The sequence below is a fragment of the Leptopilina heterotoma genome, unplaced genomic scaffold (assembly GCF_015476425.1).
Source record: "Leptopilina heterotoma isolate Lh14 unplaced genomic scaffold, ASM1547642v1 Lhet_213, whole genome shotgun sequence".
Classification (NCBI taxonomy): domain Eukaryota; kingdom Metazoa; phylum Arthropoda; class Insecta; order Hymenoptera; family Figitidae; genus Leptopilina; species Leptopilina heterotoma.
This window is the reverse complement of record NW_025110931.1, coordinates 221,853-240,386: the sequence shown is the minus strand read 5'-3', so window position 1 is coordinate 240,386 and position 18,534 is coordinate 221,853. Positions and strand designations below refer to the sequence as shown.

General features: G+C 27.5%; 1 protein-coding gene across 1 annotated transcript; it reads left to right on the top strand.

Moving 5' to 3' along the window:
• Nucleotides 1-407: 407 nt before the first annotated feature.
• Nucleotides 408-5,193, top strand: LOC122501739. Its single transcript, XM_043611452.1, has 3 exons — nt 408-417; nt 4,414-4,929; nt 5,058-5,193. Exons 1-3 carry the CDS (start codon nt 408-410, stop codon nt 5,117-5,119), a joined length of 588 nt encoding a protein of 195 aa, XP_043467387.1. The 3' UTR covers nt 5,120-5,193.
• Nucleotides 5,194-18,534: the final 13,341 nt, after the last annotated feature.

Below are 18,534 nucleotides of genomic sequence, written 5' to 3'. Positions count from 1 at the left end.
TTGGATTCGCCATCTTTAATTTTAGGAAATAATATTAAATTTTGTTAATTTATCATATAATTTAATGTTGTAGGCCCTGTAGCATTTTTAAAATTGGGTTTTTCTTCTTTTTTTAATATGAAAAAGAATTGGTCATAGTGTTTTTTGTCATTAAATTATATATAGTTAATTTGAAAATTATATTTCAAAAAGGGCCCAACGGGATAGAAAAGCTAACATTTTTACCTTTAATTTGAGCTATTATAAAAGATTTTTGGATTAAATTTGAAATGGAGAGAAGAGGTGGCCCACTTGAGAAAGAATGCCTCATATATATATATATAAATTGTGCACAAATTTGTTGGTGGAATCTACTGGTAGTAACTGTTTCTCTTGCAGGAGTAGTTAAAGAAAAACAGTTACAAAAAATGGCAGCAGGTAAGATTAATTCAAATATTTTAAATAAATCAACATTTTTTCTCAATATCAATTGATATATATATATAAAATAGAAAACAGTGACCAGTGGTGCTCTAACGATAACAAATTAAAAAAAGATAACTTCAGGAATGTCACTTGATTGTAAGTGGCCAGTTACGTAAACCTCTCCTTCTAATTGGAGCAGAAATTGCAGTCTGCGACAATTTGTGAAACGTGCCGTACATTCTGTCAAAACATAACCTATTTTTCCTTTTTTTTTAAAATTGTGCAAATTTGTTGGTGGAATCTACTGGTAGTAACTGTTTCTCTTGCAGGAGTAGTTAAAGAAAAACAGTTACAAAAAATTCCTGAAGTTATTTTTTTTTAATTTGTTATCGTTTGAGCACCACTGGTCACTGTTTTCTATTACTAACAGTGATTGACGAAAACACCCAATATTCAATATTTTTCGATTTAATTTTTTTAATATTTGAACTAGCAGAGCTACGCGCGCTAAAGCGCGTGCGATATATCTGTTTCTGTCTTATGATACTCAAGACCTTATTTTATTGTGTGTATATAAAAATGTGACTAAGACCTTATGATCCGTTTTTTTCTTCTTCTGAAATATTGGAAAAAGATTACAATTTTTTTTGAAGAATTAAAAAAACATAAAACACGAAAACCAAAAATTAAATTTAACACACTGAGCTATATTGTAAAATGTTTATAAAACGTTAAGGCAATTACAGATTTTCTCAAGATAATAGCAAGGTTTTTTTGCAAATAGAAATAACATTACCAATTTTTTGAAATTTGTACCACTGTTAGATAAAAGTTTTTAAAAAATGTAGTTAAATTTTTTAGACCTGTGGGTACTTGTGAAAAAAGTTATAAGCGTCTTTGTTTTTAACTTTTAACATTGAGTTTTGTGGGAATTAAGAACATTTTCAAAAATATTTACTCACCACAAAGTACTAAACATTAAGAAATTAATAAAACATTTTTTAATACGAGACAGATATATAATAGTTAAATATCTGTTAAAAAAGTGTCATTAGGTACCTGTGAGAGTTGCAATAAATTAATTTGTAAAAAAATTTCATGTTTTATACAGTATATTTAACAGCTGTTTAAACATCTGTAAAAATTGCACACAATTTTCTACTCAAAACTAAATGTAAACAAGTCATACCAAGCATTTGCAACACGACTAAAGAAATACGAGACACATGCTTATTCCCGGAATCTTTTTTGACCAAATAGTTATTTGATATAAAACTACTTAACTTAAAATTCACATAATGTGCACATTATTCGACATAAATTTCATTGCACACAAAAACCATTTAACATAAATATCATTTGTCATAGAATTCATTAAACAGAAATATTATGTTACATAAAACTCAGATAACTTAATTCCCATTTGACATAAAAATTATGTAACATAAATTTCATTTGACGTGAATATCATTTAACATAATTATTATTTAACGTAAAATTAAATTTATATAAATTTCATTTAGCATAAATGCCATTTAACTTAATTCTCATTTGACATAAAATTTACTTGACATAAATTTCATTTGGTATAAATCCCATTTAACATAATTTTCATTTGATATAAAGTTCATTTGACATAAAAGACATTTAACACAATTCTCATTTGTCATAAAAGTCATTCAACAAAATTCTCATTTGACATAAAAATCATTTTACACAAATTACATTTTACATAACAATATCGGCGCGAATTTTAAAAGTAACCAATTAGATATTATCAACAACATTGTGATTCGACAATTTTGTAATTCGCGCCTATATTTCTATGTCAAATGATCTTTATGTAAAATGAAATCTATGACATCTGAATTTTATGTCAAATGAGAATTATGTGTAATGACTTATCTGTCAAATGAAATTGATATCAAGTGAACTTTATGTCAAATAAAAATTATGTTAAATGGGATTTATACCAAATGAAATTTATGTCAAGTATATTTTATGTCAAATGAGAATTATGTTAAATAGAATTTATGCTAAATGAAATTTATGTAAACTTAATTTTACGCTAAATAATAATTATGTTAAATGATATTTACGTCAAATGAAATTTATGTCAAGCTAATTTTATGTCTAATGATATTTATGTCAAATGAGAATTACGTTAAATGACATTTATGTCAAATGAAATTCTAACCAGCTGTACACTGAGAGAAGTCCAGGGCGTAATAGTTACCGCTAGACCTCGCTATAAGCTACTGTTCTTGTTGCGTTTGAGATGTTTCGAATCTAGGGCTCAGACGCCCCGAGTCTGTCAAACATTGTTCCCGCATGTGAGAGAACAACTCGTGACCGAAACTAAAAGTTGTAAGTAATCCCGCTTCGGGACGTTCCACGTTTTTTATCGGGGCTTGAGACGTCCCGATCGAGGGTTCACATAAAAACATTCAAAATTATCACTCAAGCCTCGCACGGGACGTATTAGTTCCCGGACTTCTCTCAGTGTATCATCGGTTTCAAATCCATTGTACATACGCACATATGGGCACATAGGCACAGGAAAGAATTTCTGCGACGATCCCTCACTGTAGTGTTCAAAGAGAATAATAATCAGACCTTCAGGACACAGGGTTGCCACGGACCTGGGAAACCTGGAATTGTCATAGAATTTTTTTTAGTCATGGAAAACCTGAAAAACCTGTAATTGTCAGGGAATTTTATAAAGTCTGATACTAAAAACTCAATTTTTTTGTATTTGAGTCTTAAAAATTTGAAGTTTTCAAGTTGACATTGTACAACTTTTTTTATTTTAAATTTGGTGCTTAAAATTAAAATCAATATGACATTTCGAAATTTTATTTTCTTTTAGTAAATATCTTCCTTTAAATAATTTTAAAATTAATATATTTTAGAAACCCATAAATATTATAAAACTGAATTTACCAACTTTTATGCAATGAAAATTTTTTCTTTATAATAAATATTATATTATTTATTTATTACAGGGTTGCTACAATCTCTGGAAACCTGGAAATGTCAGGAAATTTTATTTTGTATGTAAAAGTCAGAGAATAGTCAGGGAAAAATGAGAAAACATCTGGAAAATAATTTTCTGTTAAAATTATGTTAATTTTTGGCGAATTTTACTGAATTTTACCATGAAAAAGTACCCTTCGGTAATTTTTTCCCTACACTATCTAAAACTGAATCAGTAAAATTTGACTGATTTCAGTGACTCTATTCTCGCGATTTGAGTCAGTGAAATTTCACTGTAGATCAATTAAAAATGATTGAAATTTCAGTCATATTTCACTGATTGACCAATTAAAAAATAACTGAAATTTTAAATATTCGTGACTGAAAGTACCAGTACCTTTTTAATTGGCCAATCAGTGAAAAATGACTGTTAACTGGTCTACTAATCGGGAGAAACCGGAAATATGCCAGGAATTTTATGTCAAACCGAGAATTTTTTCACCAAATTAAAAAAAATTTTTATTATTTTAATTTGTTTTTAAAAAATCGATTTTTATTTCAATTTTTATAGATATTTATACTGTTTTCTAAATTTGAACTAATTAAAAATAATTTATTTGATAGTAAAAAATTAGTCACTGATTTAAATAAAGTATGTAAATAAATTTTTAAAAATTATTGAATTAATAGAAATTTTGTGAAATTCAACTGAAAATAATTAAATTTGTTAAAGAATTTCATTAGAAACTTTTTAACAAATAGAATTTTCAAAGTATTTTAATTTAATAATTGATAAATAATTTAATTTTATAAAGCGAGTTAGTCACATTCTAATCTATTCTTGTTATTTAGTTCCAAAATTAATAATTCAAATTTTTATTGGTTAATTTTAAATAAACACACGCTTAAAATTTTTTAATAAAATTGAATTTTTGCAAAGTTTTTTTCAAAATTTTGAATAATAAGATTTGTAAAATTTTTCAATTCTATTGTTTCAAGATAATGCCATTAATAAAATTATTTTTATTTTAGAATTGGCACGTTTCTGCGAAATGAAAATTCTTGAATCTGAAGCCAATATAATTGCTTTTATTAAGAAGACTAAAAGAAATCTTCAATTTGATTCTACTCACAATTTAAAACAAATGACGACACTTCTTGCAAATAATAATTATCATAATCAAAATACTGTCAACGTCGAAATTGAAAAAAGAACTGAAATTACAGCTATTCTCCAAGAAACGTTTCCGATCAATGATGACGTCAAGTTTTTAAAATTCGAAGAATCATTGCATCCTACAAATTTAGGGGCAAGAGATAACAATGGACAAATCATCGAGTATTCTAGTGTGCAGAAACAAAAAGCTTTGGTGTCTTTATTTTCGGTTTGGATTTCAGCAAATGATACTTGGAAAGACTGCTGTAAACGATTACTTTCCAACACGGTGCATAAGGATGTTCAAAAGCTTTATAGTGGACAAGGAAGACAAACATCGACGTCAAAAAAACGGAATTTTAGTGAAACACAAATTTTTAAATGCTTACAAAGTAATTATTAAATTAAAATAATAATACAATAAAATGAAATCTTCAATTAAAATTAAATTTAATCAAAGATAAAAAAATTACCAGAATTTATTTTATTCTTATTAATTTGTGTTTTTATTTCCAAACAGGCTTTATAATTCAACAATTCCCGAACCAGAAAATGAATCTTCTTCAGTATGTGCAGGGCTGACAGTGACTCACTTTTCTCACTTTTACTAACTTTTTTCCAGGTCACTAACTATTACTCACTTTTTAAAAAAAAACTCACTTTTCTCACTATTTTTTGTAAAATATCTTATTTCTCAATTTTAAAAAAATAATTTTTATTTAAGGGCAAGTCCAAGTTGAAAAATGTAAACAAACAAAAAAGTAAACAAACCAAACACTAAAATCGCAATTGTTTGGGAGCCTTTATTCGCATAAAAATTAACATTTTTACACTTTCTATACAAAAATGGTAAATTAGAGTGTCAAAGTTTGCAATGAAACCACATTTGACTATGAGTAGAGAAAGGTAGATTATGCGATTGCATAATTTTTTAAAATCGAGTAGAAACATTATAATATTATGTTAATTCATATTTTAAACATTTAAAAAAATAAAATATAAGTAACAAATGTTACCAAAAATTTAGATAATATTTTTATAAACTACTTTTAGCTTTTATTGTTGGTTGTGATTGTTATACGATTCAATCATAAGTAGAATATCAGAAAAATATGAAATATAAAATTTTCAGGAAAGTTTTACGCTACATTTTCGCTTATAATAGAGTTGTCGAAAATGTAATTTAAATCATCAGGAAAGTTTAAAGCTAAATTTTTGGTAAAAGTAAAATTTGACTATAAACATTTATTGAAGTGATGGGACATTTAAGGGGACTTTCTGGTTTAGAATAGACAAAAAATACACTTTTTTAAACTTTTATTGTGAAAAAAGTATTACAGTTTTTGCCAAAATTCTTTTTGGACATTGTTACAGATTGCGTGGAAAGAATATTAAAAATTTTTTGAAGTAAATTTAGTTACGTATCGTAGATATAGGTGGCGTCACTTAAAAAGGACCTTTTTGGGGGAGTAACTTTCCGAATGACCAGTAACTCATAAATTAAAAATTCAAACTGGATTCTGTTCATAAGTATTTGTTCTAGGTAACAAACCTAAAAAACGATTTTTTAAATGTATATTTTTTTACCTACTAGAGTGAGCTAAGAAACGGACATAAAAATTGCTATAACTTTTTTCCTTCTCATATTTTTTCAGAATAGTTTTGGGAAAGTAATTTTATGATACTAAGGAACATTTTAAAGCAAAAAAATCGATTTTTTTAAAATCCTAAACCAGAAAGTCCCCTTAAATCTTTGCACAATTTTCACTAAACTTTGCAAGTAAATTTTTCAAAGTTTGCAAGTATGTAAATCTTTAATAAATTTTTAGGAAAGTTTTGGTACTGTGTAGGAATACTCATAGTCAAATATGGTTTCATTGCAGACTTTGACACTCAATTTTGCGATTTTTGTTAAGAAAGTGTAAAAATAAGAAAAATGGATGGTAAAAGTATTAAATATCTGTATTATTTATTAAATTGAGAAGAAAATTGATATTACAGGTTAATTATTAATTTCAATTTTCAAAAATATGCCAAAAATAACCTTACTTTTTACTCACTATTTTACTTGAAAATTCACTATTTACTCACTTTTTTCAATCAAAAACTCACTTTTTTCACTAGTTTTAACTTATAAGTACGCTGGCAGCCCTGTATGTGGGGAGTTTACTGTCACAACAACCGAAAGAAAAAGAAGCAGTTACTTAAACAAAAGTATATTCAATATACTTCAGGATGTTTTGTTTTATTTTTTCCACTTTATTTTTTATTAACTAAATTATTATTGTTTATTCACCAAATATTAAACTTATTAAGATTTTTAATATTTAATGTTACTTTAAAATTGTAAAACGTCTTTTAATATCATTAGAATAATATGAATGAATATTAATACGGTCAATAGATAAATAAAAAGTTCCTATGAATTAAAAGTATTAAGTTTATTTGTGCCTAATTGTATACATAAATTTATGAGATAAAACATTTATTGGAATATCTGACCAATCAAAATACGAAACGAATTGAATTTCAATTTTATTGACTATGCAATAGAGAAATTGCAGAATAATTTTCACAAATGTTTAGAAGAATACATTTTTCTTTTACGGAATTAAGATTAAAATTTTGTGCGACAGTATTAAAACCGTTTAAAGAAAAAATTCCAATTTCTGAAGATGGACATGGTATATTGAAAAGATCCTTACTCCCTGAATCGCAATATCCCTCAATTATTATTTCTTCCGCTCTTGCAATGTTAAGGTCAACATTTTCATTTATGAAAATCCTCTTGATTAAGAGGAATCGGTTTTCGACTAAATGAACCAAGTTATTTGGTTCTTTTGTTTCGAATAATAACTTGTTTATATTTTACTGATTCTAACTTAATCATTCGAAATCCATTCCTAATACTGACGCTTAATGGATTTTGTGCAATGCAATCACTAAGAATTTTTTTCTTTTTAATTTTTCTCTCTTCTCGTTTATTCAAAGCTGATAGTTTATTTACAATTTGAGCAAGAGGCTTCGTATAACCCGTTAATAGATGTTTAAATTTTCCAATAAAATTTTCTCCCCAAAAAGCAGATATTTCACTTAGTGGAACCTGAAAGTGTTCGACGTCTTCGCTAAGGTGAAGTAATCCATGAGCATGCATGACTTGACAATCTTCTCTATAATAGCTTAACATTAAAATAAAAAATTTGTTTAAAAAGTTTTGTGCACTTTCACAACATTGAACAGCCAATTCTTCGCTACACAATATTCGGCAGCCAGCATTGAGATGAAGAAAATGAATGTAAACATCCTCTGGCAAGACATGTTTTAAAATTACAGGTCCAGCGTAGAGAATAAGAAATGATACCTGAGTTGCTTTCCATTGAGTAAATAAATCAATATCAAACTTTTTGCGTTGAAATTCCACAGGAACGAATTCCGACATATTTTGCATTAGGGTTCTAAAGGTATTAACTTTATCTGATTTCAATTTACATTTATTTTTTTTAATAAGCCAATTCGTCATCATAGCTTTTCCGAGATTGAGAAATAATAAATGCATAATTTCCAAAGGAACATCTTTGATAGGATCAATTGGTATTTTTAATAACGGTGATATACAATCAGTCGGTTGATGATTTTTGTCCTCCTGAGAAATGAATGATTCCAAAGTACGTTTTCTACAATTCACATTTGGAAAAACTCTTTTTCTATTAACAGTGACTCCTTCGACTACACATCTCTCGCAAGAAAAAAATCCATTTGGCCCCTTGATACATTTTAAAAATGCTCTCGCTGGAGAATCCGCAATAATGGCTAAAATTTTAAACAGATAAAATATTGTGTTAATCCTTATGCCGTTGGTAGTGTAGTCCTCTGCTTCTTTAACAAAATCTTGCATAAATTCATTGACATTTTTAGGTTTAGAGGCACCGTAATAAAGAGCTACCACAAACGGTTCACATTCATAATCCTTATGAAAAATTTTTAATAAAATAGGCCATAATTGCCCCTTGGAATTGGAGTATACTCTCATGCCATCAATAAAAACAAGGACATTTATTTCAGATTCATGATAAACATCGGTTTTTATTGCATTCTCTAAACCATTTCTTATTCCCAAATAAATGTACTCTCCAATGGTATCATTTTTTGATATAAGGGGACGAGTCTTTATGGAATGAGAAAACCCTAATAAAGTTGAAGCAGAAGATGGCAATTCATTATACCCTTCATTTTTTAAAAGATGAAGTAATTGAGAAGCTGCAGTTAATTTTACATTTGAAATGTTTTTCATTAACCATTCGGTAAGTTTATCCTTCATGCCAATTACTTCATTTTCATTTGGAATCAAGCAGTCCTCCTGTGATATTTGAGAAAGTATTAAACTTTCTACCGAACTGCAGTTTTCAGAATTGTCATTTCCGACACTAGATCCTGAATTTCCACTGCAAAATAATGAATATAATTTTATACACTGTCCATAGAATATAAATAAATTAAGCAAATAAAGTAAATTTAAACGTCTTTTTAAAAATCATGTTAAATTCATTATTATTATAATAGTAAAATTACGTAAAAAAGTAACAAATTTCTTTAAAATTATACAAATTTACATTATTTTTACAGTAAAATTTTTTACCTTCCATTAGGTTCTTCAATATTTTCGTTCAGCTCTCTATCGTCTTCTACTATATTTTGAGCAGTAGAGGAACTAGTTTCTTCGGGTTTTTTCAATTCTATAGGATTTTCCTCATCATTTTCGTCACTAGATTCCACACTTTGTTGTAAAAAACGTAGTTTTTGCTGTCTAATAGTAGAACTTTTTTTAAACAAGTCCATGATGCTATTTGGACAACATCTAACCTCTTATAAAAATAATATTATACACTAACCTGATCTGACCTAACCTCACCTTCAGAATGCAGTAAAGTGGCGCACTTTATCAAAATATTTGAAATGTTTTTTTCTTAAAAAGTATTCTTATTTAGTTATAATTTCTCACATTTAAAAAAACAATTATTCACGATTTCAAATTATTCAATAAATAAATATTACTGCATATTATATAATAATAATAATAATAATAATAATATTATTATTATTATTATTAATTATTTAATTAAATATTCTAATTTAAATGATAATTATTAAAAATTAAAAATATTTATTGAACAATTATTAAATTTAATTAATTATCAAAATTAATTAATAAATTATTATTATTATTTATTTAATTATTATTATTTTATTAATTTAATTATTATATATATAATTATAAGCTGAATAATAATATCAGCGTTGGTTCAAGCATGAATAAAGACTGGATGTTGAAGCTCCACTCACGAAGATTGACCGAGTCTTGAATCGAGCATGGGACGAACATTGGTGTCCCATGCTGAACCAATATTGAGTGACAGTGATATAAAGACTGCTTCAACTCTGGGTTACCCACGCTGGGCGTTCAAGACTCAGTCAAGTTTCAACCCATCGTCAGCACTGGTCTTTCGCGCCTGGGTAGTATTATCAAAAATTTTAATAAAATTCTTCGCAAGAATTAAATTATATTCATAAATAATAGCATTCTTTGGAAGGATTCAATTACTTTCATAAAAAATGTAGTCAAATTCTTTGCAGAAAATCAATTATTATCAATATAATTTTAATAAAATTGAAAAATAAAATTTTCAATTTTAATTATAAACACACGGAAAAAAATTAATCTCTAAACTTGAAATAATATTAATTTGAAGTCCAATGAAATATAAGTGTATCTAAATTAAACATTATAGTCACAATTACTGTGATAAGTTGTGTTTGATTCTGTCAAACTTTATACCAGAAAACGCCATAAATTCACATCTCTGATTTAGAGATTTGTTAATTTCACAACTTTTTTTATATGAATTAGGTACATTGTGTTTTAAGTTAATCAGTGACAAAAAAGATTTAAACTATTTTAATTAATTAAGTATTAATTTTATTTTCAAATATCCAAATAAAAGCGAAGGTCTGTGAAGGAAGGTCTGTGAAATTTGTAGGTTACAATTATCGCCCGACAAAATACGACACTGACTGATTTAAATGACGTGAAATAGGTAAATAAACATTTTTCAACCACTTTTTCTCTAAACACAGACACTTTTTACAAAATAGGCCAACATACAACGAGTAGGAATCTTCTTAATTACCTAAATTCAAAAGATGGTTTAAATTCATGCAGAAACGCGGTTGTCAAGCGGTTGTAAAATGTAAAATTGGAAATTTGGAAATGATTGGAAAGTAATGTAATGACAGACAACAAGAAGCGGATTACTGCCAGTCGCCAGAAGAGGGCAGAAGCATGCAGAGAGCACAATGGTCCAGCTGTTATATTCTTAGCATTACATCACTTTCCAATTTTACATTTTACAACCGCGTTTCTGCATGAATTTAAACCATCTTTTGAATTTAGGTAATTAAGAAGATTCCTACTCGTTGTATGTTGGCCTATTTTGTAAAAAGTGTCTGTGTTTAGAGAAAAAGTGGTTGAAAAATGTTTATTTACCTATTTCACGTCATTTAAATCAGTCAGTGTCGTATTTTGTTGGGCGATAATTGTAACCTACAAATTTTACAGACCTTCCAACGCCGTTAAAACAAAAAAATGAAATAAAAATATAAAATTCGTATTGTGTTTTAAAAATATCCAACTACTTTTTTATACTTGTCAATGTATAGTTCATACAGGGAAAACAATATAAATATTTTGTGAATAATTCTCACTCTAAATTGTGATAAATTATAAATTCTTATTACATCGAGTTATTAAAAAAATAAGAATTATATAAATATACGACTAAAATTTTTAATATTGTTTATTCAAATAATATATTAGATTTGAATTTATTCAAGTAAGTTGATAGTTTAGAACATATGTTCTATATGTCATAAAATTTGAGATTCCTAATATCATTTTTAGGCATAAGAAATACGTGTTCTTCACAATACTAATATTCGGATTAGATATAATACCAAATTTCAGTTTTAGTGATCTGCTTACATCTTACGTCCGATTCCAGTGATAGTTTATGCCTAAATCTCAGATTTAGTCTCTAATTTAGAGATTAATTTTTTTCCGTGCAGACAAGATTATTTTTTAAAAAGTTAAAAAAATTCTTTGTCTAATTTAATTATTTTCCAAATTTTCAATTAAAATTATTAAAATAAAACATTATTCTCAAAAATTTAAAGAAATTCGTCAAAAGAATTTAATTATTCATAAAAACTAATAAAAAATTTTAAAGCCATTTATAGATTTAAATAATAAACACCCTGAAAACCATAAAATTTTTAAATATTTTATTTTCGCCGATGAAAAAATGTTTAAAACTGAATTATTTTTCTAGAAGTGATTAATATAACAATAAAATATGCTATTTTTGCATAAATTTTGCTTTTTAAATAATTAGGTACTTTTTATATAAATCACACTTATAATGTGTATCAGGCCTGATGTGTATGGAAAATATTGTTTGAGACCTGGAAAAGTCAGGGAATTTCATTCGAGAAAAATTGTAGCAACCCTGAATTTATTGAAAAGTGAAATTTGTAAGTGTTAAAATGAAGAGAAATTATATGAGGAAATAATTGATTTATTTAGGGGAGAATGGGGCAAACCAACCAGGTGTCAATATCGTGTAATATTTCTAAATATTAGGTCTTATGTATTGAAGGTACACATCTCAGGAATATTTACCACTAAAAACTTTGATGAATTTGCAAAGCGTTTTTTTTAAACAAATATTTATTTTCAAAATGAGCCTGTCGGGCAAAGCGGACAGTTTTCGGTGGGGCAAACCGGCCCGTTTGCAAATTTTTTTAAAGTTAACCCAACAACTAAACAATAAAAGATAAAGCATAGGTGTCTTTGGGAAAAAGTTGCGCAATTAAATGATCTTTTAAACAAGCCATCGAAAAATAAAATCGGTTGATTCGTTTAGTCAAAAGTGTATAAAAAACCGTTAGTATCGCCGGTTTGCCCCATTCATTTATTTTCATTAAGGTTAATTAATTAATTTTAATAGTAATTATTTATTTAAAAAATAATATTTCTCAGTATTAAACTTGAAAAAAAATTAATTAAGAAAAAGAATTTTATCTTGATTTATTTATATATTTTTTTTATTTCATTTCATTAAAACAATTAAGTACAATTTAAATCAATTGAAATTTTAATTAATTTTTAAAGTACATCATATTTTTAAAAATAAATTATATTTTTGGTCTTCTGCGATGTACTCTACAATTATTGATGTATATGGGCAATTCTACTCAAGATTTACCTATGACCTTGAGAATTCGGTTAAACATATTTTTTTCTCAATCTATATGGAAAAAAAAGAAATACGTGTTTTTTTATTTTTGTTTAATCGCCCAAATTTTCGAGTTATGAATTTTCGAAATTTTGGATTTGTAACTGTAGACATATTTTCAGTAGCTTATAAGTCTGAAAATATTGAGTTTAGAAAAAACTTGTCAAGGAATAAAAGTTTTAGTTTTCTTTCAACTTTTAAGAAATGTAAAAAAAAAATTTTTTTTTAATTTTTTATTAAAAAAAAATTTTTTTTTTATAAACAAATTAATTTTTTTTAACTTTGGACCCTTTTTTTAAATTTATTTATTCCTTATAATATACAGAAGATTTTCCAAAAAGTTTTGGAGTGGGCCGACGCGTTTAATGAGTTGTACAAAATTTTCAAAAATCACGTGCAAGGTGCTCGCGTTCTACGAAACGCCTCACAATGGAATTTTTTTACAATTTACTTCTCAAAAAATGTCTACAGACTAAAATTTTTAATCGATTCGAGTGTTTTTTGTTTTAAATAAAAGGAGAACAATTTCTGAAGATATCTCTCCATGCAAACCTAAGAATCTTCAATTGTTTATAATTTTTTTTAAAAACAAAAAGTTAACAAATTAATTGTGTAGTTTCCTTTAAAAATGAAAGATTATTTTCTTATTTTGCTACTACACATGTCCTAAATTAGATTCAATTAATATAATATACGACCACCAAATAAATAGTAAAACATAAAATAATTTATCTAAACTGTTATAAACAATATTAGTTAACAAATAGTTAACTTTGGTTCCTCTCCATAAAAAAACTTTGTTTTTTCATATTCATATTGTACTTTAGGTTCATTTAATGAATACATCTCCCTTTCGTTAAAAAACAATTTTTAATTGTTATAAACAATAACAGTTAACAAATAATGAACTTTGGTTCCTCTGTACCAAAAAGAATTTTTTTCATAGTTTTCATTGAAGTTTATTACAAAGAATGTTTGTGTCAAAATAAAACAATAAACATTTTAATGTAAAATATATATTAATTGCATTTATTTTATTTTAATTTTCAAAAACACAAGGAAAGAAAAAAAACATTTAATACAAATTTATATAAATTAAATTGTTTATAGTTATTGAACAAACTATTTCATACGTTCACTATTTTTAACATATATTCTTTGTAATAAACTTCAATGAAAACTGTGAAAAAAATTCTTTTTGGTGCAGAGGAACCGAAGTTCATTCAGTGGCGGAACTACCATAGGGCAAACCGAGCGAAATCCCGGGGCCCCGCGATTATGACGATTTAAATATGAAACTAAGATTACTATTCATTTTTAAAATTATTTTATTTATTTATTATATTTATTATTATTCTTCATTTTATTAAATTAATACATTAATAAATTATTATTATTAACTTTAACATGACAATCTATTTCATCAATCTGATACATATGACTCGACCTTTATATACGTAGGCGTAGGTAATTACGTAAATAGCGAGGATTCCATAACTACCCATCACTGGTTTAGTCTCTAGTATTGTTTCTCAACCTTGTTTGTTTTTGTTTTCTTCATATGTAAATTGTCAATATGATTATAATGAGATAATTGGATTCTTATAAATTATTTCGTGAATTTCTAGAATCTAGAGATTATTTACAGTAAATAATGAGTGAACGAACATATAAAAGTGGTGCTCAGAAAAGAAAACTGAAAAAAGAACGTGATGTAACACGTGATCACGTAATAACTAAACACGCAAAAATCGATTCATTTTTTAATAAAGAAAAATCAGATTTGCAAAATGTTTCAAATTCGCAAGCCACAAACATGAATTTAGATTTTAAAAGTGCTGTATCCGATACAAATTTTCAGGAACAATCAGAAATAAATACAAAAATATCTCAAGATGTAACCTCTGAAAATTTACTGGATTTTCAAGATACCTTATTTGATAACAAAAAAAATGAAGAGCAGACCGAGAATTATGTAATTATAATGAGAAAAATTCTAACCTTAAAAACTCAAACTTGTAAATATTTAAACGATAAAAAGTAGTGTTTTTATTGTTAGGTAATTTAAGATTATTATATTAATTCGTAAATATTAAAATAATGTCTTTATTTTTTAGTATTTAGAAAATTCGTCTGATCTTGGATACTTCATTGGAAAGGATTTATCAGATAAGGATAAAAAGCTTATTTTGAGTATATCATCAAATAGACCAAAGGGACCGTATCCTAAAGATCAAAATAATAGGAGTTTTAACGAAAATCATTATAACATGATGACAAAATATGGAATTGTTCCTCGTCTTTGGTTATATGTTATTCAAGTGTTATTGATGCGGCTTACTGTGAACCATGTTGGCTATTTTCTAATTTAAAAAACAATTGGACAAATGGAATAAAAGATTGGAAGCATCTTTCAACGAGAATCAATGAACATGGAAAAAGTGCACATCATATTCAAGCTTGTGCAACTTTGGAACTGTGGAAAAAAAATAACGTTATAGATAGTGCCTGTGAGGAGCAGATTAGATTTGAAGCGTCTTTCTGGAAGATGGTATTGGAAAGATTGTGCAGGATAACTTTATTATTGGCAAAAAATTCATTGCCATTTCGAGGTCATCAAGAAAGTCTTGAAAGTGAATAAAATGGAAATTTTTTATCCCAAGTTAAATTCCTAGGCAATTATGATGATATTATGAAGCAAGTTCTGGATATGCCTTTAGGTTCTATAAGATATCTAAGTCCTTTAAATTCAAAACGAAATAATAGAATGTCTTTCTCAAAAATTGCTATCCGATCTAACAAAAAATATAAATTCTTCTCCATTTTTCTCTATATTGTCAGACACGACACAAGACATTGCTAAAAATGATCAGTTAAGTATTGTAATTAGGACGGCAAATGTCACACGAGATGTTAAACAAATTCCAGTAGTTTTCGAAATAAAAGAGACATTTTTGGGTTTTTATCAATTACAAAATCAAACAGCTCAAGGCATGGTCGACGAAACGTTAGCAAAATTAGATTCGTTAAATATTCCCAGATAACAATCGTGCGTCGCATTTAAACGCATGTTTCTTGCACTAACTGCGACTTACCAGATGAGTCGGTTCATATACGCATCTTACTATCGTCTGTGACGCTGGTAATAATGCGAGTGTTGTGAACTGCATTTCGTAAGCGCCTGTGATACAAAATGATAAGCATGTTCCGTTCACAAGTGCGACTTGCTAGAAGAGTCAATCCATACGCATTTTACCATCCACAGTGCGAATGCTGTGAATGCGTGTGCAGTGAACTGCACTTAATACGCACGCAATTAATGATGCGCAACCACCCGTATCGGCAATCACACATTTTATAATGGCGACAGCATTGTTTGTGGTGTGTTATCAAAATAAGTTTTTATTGTGATTTCATTTTTTATTGTTTTTTATTGCGATATTATTGTGAGGAATTATTGTGGATTTAATTTTTAGTACTGCAGCAAAATAAGAAAGTTAAATTTAATTTGTTTAAAGTACATATATATTTTTGTTGTATTAGATATAACCTCAAAAAAAGAATTTGGAAGTTTTTAACAATTTCAATTCCAAAATTGTACTGAAATATTAAATTAAAATCGTTTTTATAAATAACATTTTAATTGAAAAAAATTACTAATGTCAATAATCTTTTCTTTTTATTTAATTCAAATTAGGCTGAAGTATAAATATAATTTATTCGCATTATACCGTCACGCATGTGCCCATCACAATATGCGACAGTTATGGATCGCATATGATGACGCATCTGAGTGGTCCAGTGAACGCGCATAGTGCGGATAAATCGGCACGCTTGCAGATGATATTAGTAGCACACAACGCGCATTTTGTTATCTGGGTTTCTTTGAAAAAATGCTATGGTCAAGGATACGATGGTGCTAGTGTAATGAGCGGTGCCTATAACGGGGTTAAAACAAAAATTCAAAACATTCAGTCTAACGCAGAATATGTTCATTGCGCAAGTCACAACGTAAACTTGGTTGTAAATGATGCTGTTGGTGGATGTACTCAAATATCTAATTTTTTTGATATTATTCAAAATATTTATAGATTTTTTGGATTGAGTATTAAACGATGGGATTTATTGGCATCATTTACGGCAGAGTCAGAAGTTACATTAAAAAAATTAAATCCCACTCGATGGTCTGGAAGAATTTCATCAATTGCAGCAATTAGATATCGCTTTTTTGATATTCTAAAAGCACTGACCAAAATTCAATTTGAATCTGATAAAAGTAATGAAAGAAACGAAGCTCTAGCTTTAAAAAATAAAATTTCGAATTTCGAATTTATTTTTATAACGGTTTTGATGTTCAAGATTTTAAGTGAAACTAACTATGCGTCAAAAGTATTACAAAAAAAGATATAGATCTTCACGAATCTGTAATAGTTTTAGATAAAGTAAAAGGTAACCTTGCAAACTTCAGAAATTGTTATGAAGAAATTAAAATTGAAGCAGAAAACTTGGCAAAAAAATTCAACATTGATTACAAATTTAAAACAAAACGTCAACCAAAAATCAAAAAGCATTTTGATGAGATAACTAGGGACCACAGATTTGATAATGCTGAGGAAATGATTAGAATTAATGTCTTTTTGTACGTTATAGATCAAGTAACTGGCCAGATTGAAAAAAGATTTGAAGGAATGAAAATTGTGTGTGAGCATTTTGACTTTCTAGATCCTAAAATAATTAGAAGCACTAGTACTGCAGATCTCGTAAAAAAATGCAACAAATTTTACAACAAATATTCTGAAGTAATCGAGTACTCTATTTTGACTGAATATGAGCATCTTCTGACTCTACTGGAAAGCGATAATTTAAATATCTCAACAAAAGAACTCTTTCAAATCATAATTGAGAAATATGCAGTGCTCGAATGTGATTTCAGCCAGATTTACTTAACTTTTTTACTGTTGTTCACATTGCCAGTAACGGTGGCAAGTGTTGAAAGGTCATTCAGTAAACTAAAATTGATCAAAAACTACTTGAGATCACAAATTGGTCAAAGCAGACTCAGTAGTTTAGCTCTACTTTCCATTGAAGCAGAAACTGCTTCTAAAATGGAATTTACTGATGTAGTAAATGACTTCGCCAATAAGAAAGCAAGAAAACGAAATTTTTAATCTTTAAAGACATAAAGAAATTTATTATTGATATTTAATATGAACATATTTGAACCTAAGAATTTTATGTTTTAATAAATTCCAAAGATAAAACTTTTACTTTAATTTGTATTGTAATAATTCTATTGTCAAATTGTTCCTCATTATATTAAAATTTTTATGTATGACTGAGTAAATATGCTTGAGGCTTGTTATCTAGTCTTAACTATTCTTGCATAAATGTTTCTTACGACTATAAAAACTTATTAAATGTTTTGAAAGAGAATCAGGAGAAATTTTGTTATTTTTTAAGGTATTTTCAATTTTAATCCATTTTCATTTCTACTAGTGGGCCCCGAGGCTTTAATTGCCCCAGGGCCCCGACCTCTCTTGTTACGCTACTGTGTGAGGCGTTTCGTAGAACGCGAGCACCTTGCACGTGATTTTTGAAAATTTTGTACAACTCATTAAACGCGTCGGCCCACTCCAAAACTTTTTGGAA

What these genes read in the sequence shown, in the direction of transcription:
- LOC122501739 (XM_043611452.1), top strand. An exon ending in AATTTTTAAATGCTTACAAA is followed by an intron (nt 4,930 to 5,057) that starts GTAATTATTAAA and finishes ATTTCCAAACAG; the next exon opens with GCTTTATAATTCAACAATTC.